Raw genomic sequence first — 7,179 nt, 5'->3', positions numbered from 1 at the left:
TAAAATCAAACTTATCACAAAAACGAACAATTGAACATATATCAGCGTGATAACAACTACCTTAAATGACCAAAACCATCTTTCGGAAAATTGTATTGGAAGTGTAATTAATTTTTTTTATTTTTACTCAAGTCCCATTCGTTTACATGGAGAGGGCGGGGTTTATGACCTGTACTGTAGCCAGCCACCAGGGGGGGATCAAAGAGCCCGCAGCTTCACTTTTCAGGACCTGTGAGGCACACCCGGTCGGGAGTAAATGACGACTGCTATGTTCATTATTACATCCAACAACAAAACACCTCAATCGCTTAGGAGACATTCTTGTCTACATCTGCTCCGGCGGTGAAACAATGGAGGACTGATGACTCAGGACGGATCTAAGGTAAAACACCAGTCCAGTCTGTGCTGAAACGCTACTGTCAATCAAACAATCGTGGGAGGGGCCTGTCAGTGTGACGTCACACTGACAGGCATCTGAGATCGGCTCGATTTGAGAAAGAGGAAATGATTTAACGAGACTAAAAAAAAAAACACTGGGTGGATCTTTATCATTATAGGGTGGTTGTGTACACACACTGCCAACACACATTTCAGTTCAAACTACTTGTAAAAGTGCATGTCGTATCCAATGACCCCTTCGAGAAAAGGAGATTTTTCTTGCACGTCTGAGCAAATTGATAAATCAGTGTTACACTGTTTGGTAAAGAACAAAAGTTTAGATCAATAAATGGTAATCAAGTCTTTTACAGCTGCTGCTGCTGCTGCTTTTTCTTGCAGCTGTAAAAGGCTAGTGAGATGTGAAAGGGTCTTGTGACGTGATAGGCTGTCAATACAGGAACAGGCTTCTGTGTCTCGGATACCAGTAAAGGTAGGTTTGTGCTTCCATTAATCAAGCTGGGTTATTCACAGCTATTTTATTACAGTGCTTGCAATGCAGTACTGTATTGATATTTTTCAAACATTCTGGTTAGGCTTTTTTCCCCTTAAACCCCTAAACATAAGCATTAAACTCCTGCAATAAATTCAGCCCGAACCATGGAGTCTCTATTTAAAGTTTGTTTATTAAATAATTTCAGGCTTGTGGCATCCTCCATTTTTTTCATTTTTATTCATTTCAAGAAATATATATATTTAATTTTCACACCAAGGACAATGACTATAACAGTAATAAATAGCTATACAGTTTTAATAATCACTGTGTTTATGAGGAAGCAAGCACACACTACAACTATAACGATAAGAACACAAATGATCAATATTGTTGAAATCACTTTCAGGACCATTTTTTCCCCAAGATGATAAACAATAAAACCATTGGCAGCCAATCAGAATCCACCTGAGCATTTAAAGCAGCAGACGACATAACTGCAGGAGACAGTTATAATAAACAAAACTATATAGTTTTCTTTATATTTATCGTTCTTGGTTTGAACACGTCTTGATACTGACAGAATGCTCAACATTCAAAATTTAAATAACAGCAATGATATCATTGCAGTATTTGGATATTGAATTGTGCCTGGCCTGTTATTGAAGTCTCTCATTAGATTTGCAGAAACACAAAGACTTCTTTCTCTTGTGAACGACTCAGAGTTTTTAGCGAAACAGTTGAATAACTGATTCAGTAACTCACTAAAGAGCTGTTACCACGAACAATAAACAACATCATAAGGATGTTCCGAGAATGTTGTTCAGAGAATATTTTCTCTCAACATTACGAACACATTCAATAAATAGGCTAAAAATAACATAAAAAAATGGCATGCCGAAAATGTTGTTCGGAAAATGATTTCTCTCAGCATCACAAGAACATATATAAAGCATAATAAAGTTATAAGAATCCCTTACAAAAATTAACCATGGTTTTACTACAAATAAAACCAAATATAAATAAATAAATAGGCTAAGTTAAATCATGGAAACCACAAATTAAACTTTGTTTTGCTAGACTAACCATTGTTTAACCATGGTATTTGTAGTAATATAACAAATGGTGTAGCCTACAAATGGTAATCAATACATCAAAAAACATGGTTACTACACTTTTTACAATAAAATGTACAGTTGTGTCTGTCACTTTAAATGCTTCTTTGGGGTTGGGTGGATTTTGATTGGCCGTCCATGGTTTTATCATTCATCAGCTGAAAAAAAAAATCTGAACGTGATTCCAACAATATTATAGCTGTGATGTGGACATTATTCTCATAGAATCAAAATGATTGACAAAACTTTGACCGTTGCCCCCTACTGGCGTAACATGTAACCTGCAGGTCCCACAGAACATAATCAATAAATGATGAATATTTTGGGTGAACTGACTAAAAAAAAGCTTCAAATCACTGAGATAAAACAAAATCCCACTGCTAAATCAAGCACTGGTATTTTCTTCAGCAAATACAAAGCTATTTTCCTTTCGGATTCTGCCATCTGCTGATGAACATTATTATTACAATTGTTTCGTTTTTGATATGTATGTATTAAAAAGAAAGAAATGTGGTGCGTGTTTTAAAGCTTTGTTTATTTGAGCTCATACAAATACAACTTTCAAGGTTTCATCACATCTCAGATCTTGACCGACTGCCAGAAGAACGCTGTGCTGATGGTCGTCCTCGTGCCCCAGTGCATTGTGGGATCGCTCTCCGTGTTTGCCTCAGTTGATCAAGATGGCCGCGAATATTTTGTGGAGGGGTTTGAGTTGAATACACGCCGCACTCGGAGCGATTGTGATGTTGAGAGACCAGATTCATTCGTCCACATCAGAACATCTTCACAAGTAAGCTGTCAAAACATTAATCACGCTTCTCCCGCCCCGACCGCGCTCGATCGAAGCCGTAATAAGCGCTGTTAGGCCAGTTAGCCGCGCTGCTAACAGCTCCGGAGAGGGACGGAAGGGGTTTCTGGTAAACAAGCGAAATCAGTGCAGTCCCGATATCCTAAATACACCCTCGCCTTTGATTATGCAACAACAACCGTTAAGTAAAATCCGTCCGTGTCTTCGAAATATCAGACTGTGGCTAACGTTAGCTGCAGCTAGGCTAACCAGTTACTCAGCTCTTTCCTGCTATTAACGTTACTCCCCATGACAGTTAACGCAAGGTTAACTTACACGATTTGCTGCTCTCACTCTGCCTTAAACGCATCGATCATCAGGACACTTTATTCTTGACCGTTAGGTCTGTGTTCGTTCTTTTTAAAATGAACCGTAGGAGATTGGCTATGTGTGTGTGCAAGGCTGAAGTTGTTTGTGCACTGTCATACCCCCCAGCCTGCTCCTCTGCGGCCTCAGCTCCTTCTGCTCGAGGTAAACGACTGTTTACCGGTACACAGGATGTTTCGGTTGCGAAAGCACGCGGTATGTTTTTAGTTCGGGCCTCTGTTTAGGTTGTGTTATGTGTTTAGGTTATGTTGCTGCTCTTCTTTCGGTCTGGGCTGTGTGTCAAAAACTAGTAGGCTGACTACCTGGACAGCATTTTTAGACATCGTAGAGTTCCGGAATACTGTCTAGGTAGGCAGCTTGCTTGGTTTTAAGACGCTGTCCATGGTGACATTCTGCCCCGTGATGCACGTTAGGTTCGTGTTTACCAACACTACAGTGTTTCTAAATCATCTTGAGCAGTTATGATCAGTAGTTAAAAGGGTCGTTTTTATTTTTGAAAGAACTATCCTTTTTATCAGTCATTACTAAGTGAACTGTTCCCAGTCATCTGGGTCTGGATATTGTTTGTATAGCAGCATGTGTGTGAGTGACCATTCTCTGTTCATCTGCAGGATTGCTACCTGACCACCTTTTGGTCTCTTTGAGTTTCTTGCTGCAGAAGAGTGTGATATTGGAAACCTTAAGCAAGTCTAATGTAAGTTTCTGTGTTTATACCTGTGTTAAATTACTGTTTTCATGAGTATCCTTACTTGTCTTGACTGACTTTCAAAACTTAAATGCTGATTGGTAATTTTTGTGTGTTCCTGTTTTGTTTTTTTCAAAATTTTCTCAACAAGCATAGCCCGTTTCTAGATTACTGATTCTATTTTGCAGTTTACATTAAAGGGGTAGTTTACCAAAAAATAAACATTCTGTCATCATTTACTCACCCTTCACTTGTTCCTGTATGAGGTTCTTTGTTCCTGTATGAGGTTCTTTGTTCTACTGATATTTTGAAGAATGTTGGTAACCAAATGGTTGACAGTAGCCATTGACTTCCATAGTACTTTTGTCCATAGAAGTCAATGGCAATCATCAACTGTTTGGTTACCAGCATTCTTCAAAATATCATCTTTTGTGTTCAACAGAAGAAAGAAATTAATACAGGTTTGGAACAACTTGAGGGTGAGTAAATGATGACAGAAGTTTCCATTTTGGTTGAACTGTCACTTTAAGAATAAACAAATTATTGATTATCCTGAAGGTGTGGTCACATATACCATTGCTAGGTGGCATTTTGCAGGAGAAATCCATTAATTTCTACAGGAATCCACACAATCAGGAGTGTCACGAGAGGGCGAAAAAGTTCCCCACTTTTGGTCACGGGAATTTGCCACTTTGACCAACAGGAAGCTGCTTGGTTTGAAAGTGTGAACAGTGATTTATGCATTTCTGCACTATTCACAGTGAACTTTTTTCCCTGCATAATTGTGCAGATCTTTTGCTAATGTGACCGCACCTTAAAGGGGTCATATGATGCTTTTTTAAAGATCATTATTTTGTGTATTTGGTGTAACAGAATATGTTGACATGCTTTAATGTAAAAAAAAACACATTATTTTTTCCGCATTACCTCCTCTCCTAGGTTCACGAAACGGTCGTCCATAAAATGCATTGCTGTTCTGTTGTAAGTAATCTTAAAGATTCCTAAATGCATCTACTTTCGGAAGGCCAAATGAAGTGCTTTTGCTTTCGCCTAGAAACACACAGCGTCTCCTTGACATGGCTGCTTCAACACTAACTGCGGTTACTGACACCATGCCTTCTTTCTTTGCGTGCACATTTGCGGCGGGATTATGCAAATATTTCCACATAGTGGGGTAGATATGTGGGGGCGTGTTAGAATGAGCCGTTTTAGGGGGGCGTGGCAGAGTCTTAACTTTGATAAAGAATATCTCTTTGGTTTTGAGACTTTAGTCTTTGCAACTTCAGGGATCTTATCTATGCACAATCAGCTTGTAACACTCCAAAGAGAAAGGAAAACTTGAAATCGCATCATATGACCCCTTTAAGAGTTCTTCAAAAAGGAATAATTACTGGTTGAAAATGCTCTATTAACCACATTGGTTAATAAAATCATGTTTACAGTAAAACACTTGGAAGTACACAATGAGCATGAAATGTGCATTATTTTAAAAGACCTCAACATTATTATGTGTTGACATGAATTACATTGGTGACACATAACCAGAAGTTCATCCACATAGTCTAAAGTCTAATTCCAAAAAGCATCATTTAAGTATTACAGGTCAAATAATAAGCAGTTTTTGATGAATAATCATGTTAAAGCTGTAATAAATATATAAGCTTCAAATATGATTTTAAACCCCAAGAAAAGCTGACTCCATTTAATTCTTATGTTTTGTAAGTGTTACTGTTACTGATTTGTATTTATTTTAATGCTGTCAAACAATTAATCGCATCCAAAATAAAAGGTTTTTTTTACATAATATATGTGTGTACTGTGTATATTTATTATGTACATATAAATACACACACATGCATTTTTATATTTAAGAAAAATTTTACGTTTATATATGAATATAAATATATACATGTAAGTACAGGTAAATATTTTAAAAATATATGCTGTATGTGTGTGTATTTATATATACATATTAAATATACACAATACACACACATATATTATGTAAACAAAAACTTTTATTTTGGATGCGATTAATCGTTTGACAGCACTAATTTATTTATTATTATTTTTTGTAAACTGAGAGATGAGTCACTTATTTTGTTCTTTGTTCAATGTTTTGGCACAAATGCCACCAAAAGAGCAACTTGTTGAACCTGAAACATTTTGGATGCGTTTATATTGGAATGGCATCACGTCAATGGTTTTGATATGAAGACACAAATGTGCATTAAATGTTTTCTATTGTGACAGGTCAGTGCATGGTATTTTGTTTTCCGTGCATAAAGAATTTTGCAGGCATGGCCTAACAATGAGTAGCTGCATTATATTTATTCAAATCATTGTTTGAGATGAATAATTCTCTTTAAAAAATGTAAATATATAATGCTTGCTTTTTCCATCATTTTGAATGTATTTTCATGTGCACATGCAAAAGGCAACCTGTTTTGATGGCTGTTGAGAAATTCAAATGGATGGTTTTATTTGAGATATAAAAGTATAGAAATATTTGCACTGTTGTGAACTTATTTCGGGATTGAACCGTACTAATCCCCCTGCTGTCCTGTTTGAATGTCTGATACAGGAAGCGAGCGGCTGCAAAGCATTTAATTGAGCGCTACTACCACCAGTTAACAGAGGGCTGTGGAAATGAGGCCTGCACGAATGAGGCTTGTGGCTCTTCTCCGGGTTTCCAGCGCATGGATAACAATGCAGCGGCCATCAAGGCCCTGGAGTTATATAAGAATAATGCCAAACTGTGTGATCCTCATCCCTCTAAGAAAGGAGCCAGTTCAGCCTTCCCGGAGAACAGTGCCAAAGGAGCTCACAACTTCTCTGCTTGCAGCAACGGGAAGATGAACCATAAGGACCTACCGCCCACAAGGGAGGACTTTAGAGGTGAACAGCATTGTCACGATTGCAGAATTAGTATTATTTCATGATTTTTTTTTTAAGGAAATAATCAGGAAAGGACAATGTAATTTCCAACTGTGGCCCTGGACCACAAAACCAGTCATAAGGGTCCATTTTTTGAAATTGAGATTTATACATAATTTGAAAGATGAATAAATAAGCTTTCCATTGATGTATGGTTTGTTAGGATGGGACAATATTTGGCCGAGATACAACTATTTGAATATCTGGAATCTGTGGATGCAAAAAAAAAAAAATCAAAATATTGAGAAAATTGCCTTTTAAAGTTGTCCAAATGAAGTTCTTAGCAATGCATATTACTAATAAAAAATTAAGTTTTAATATATTTACAGTAGGAAATTTACAAAATATCTTCATGGAACATGATCTTTACTTAATATCCTAATGATTTTTGGCATAAAAG

At 37.1% G+C, this 7,179-nt stretch overlaps 1 protein-coding gene across 1 annotated transcript in view; it reads left to right on the top strand.

The window, feature by feature from the left end:
* The first annotated feature begins 2,585 nt into the window (after positions 1-2,585).
* ube3a (ubiquitin protein ligase E3A) overlaps positions 2,586-7,179 on the top strand; it is a 20,624-nt gene continuing 16,030 nt past the window's right edge. Inside the window, exons 1-3 of the mRNA XM_016516006.1 lie at positions 2,586-2,773; positions 3,769-3,851; positions 6,427-6,740. Coding sequence (XP_016371492.1) covers positions 3,850-3,851; positions 6,427-6,740 — 316 coding nt within the window. The 5' untranslated portion in view covers positions 2,586-2,773; positions 3,769-3,849. The remainder of the gene's footprint in view (positions 2,774-3,768; positions 3,852-6,426; positions 6,741-7,179) is intronic.

This window comes from Sinocyclocheilus rhinocerous, unplaced genomic scaffold (assembly GCF_001515625.1).
Source record: "Sinocyclocheilus rhinocerous isolate Xijiao unplaced genomic scaffold, SAMN03320098_v1.1 scaffold85, whole genome shotgun sequence".
NCBI lineage: Eukaryota > Metazoa > Chordata > Actinopteri > Cypriniformes > Cyprinidae > Sinocyclocheilus > Sinocyclocheilus rhinocerous.
This window is presented reverse-complemented; position numbering and strand designations above follow the sequence as displayed.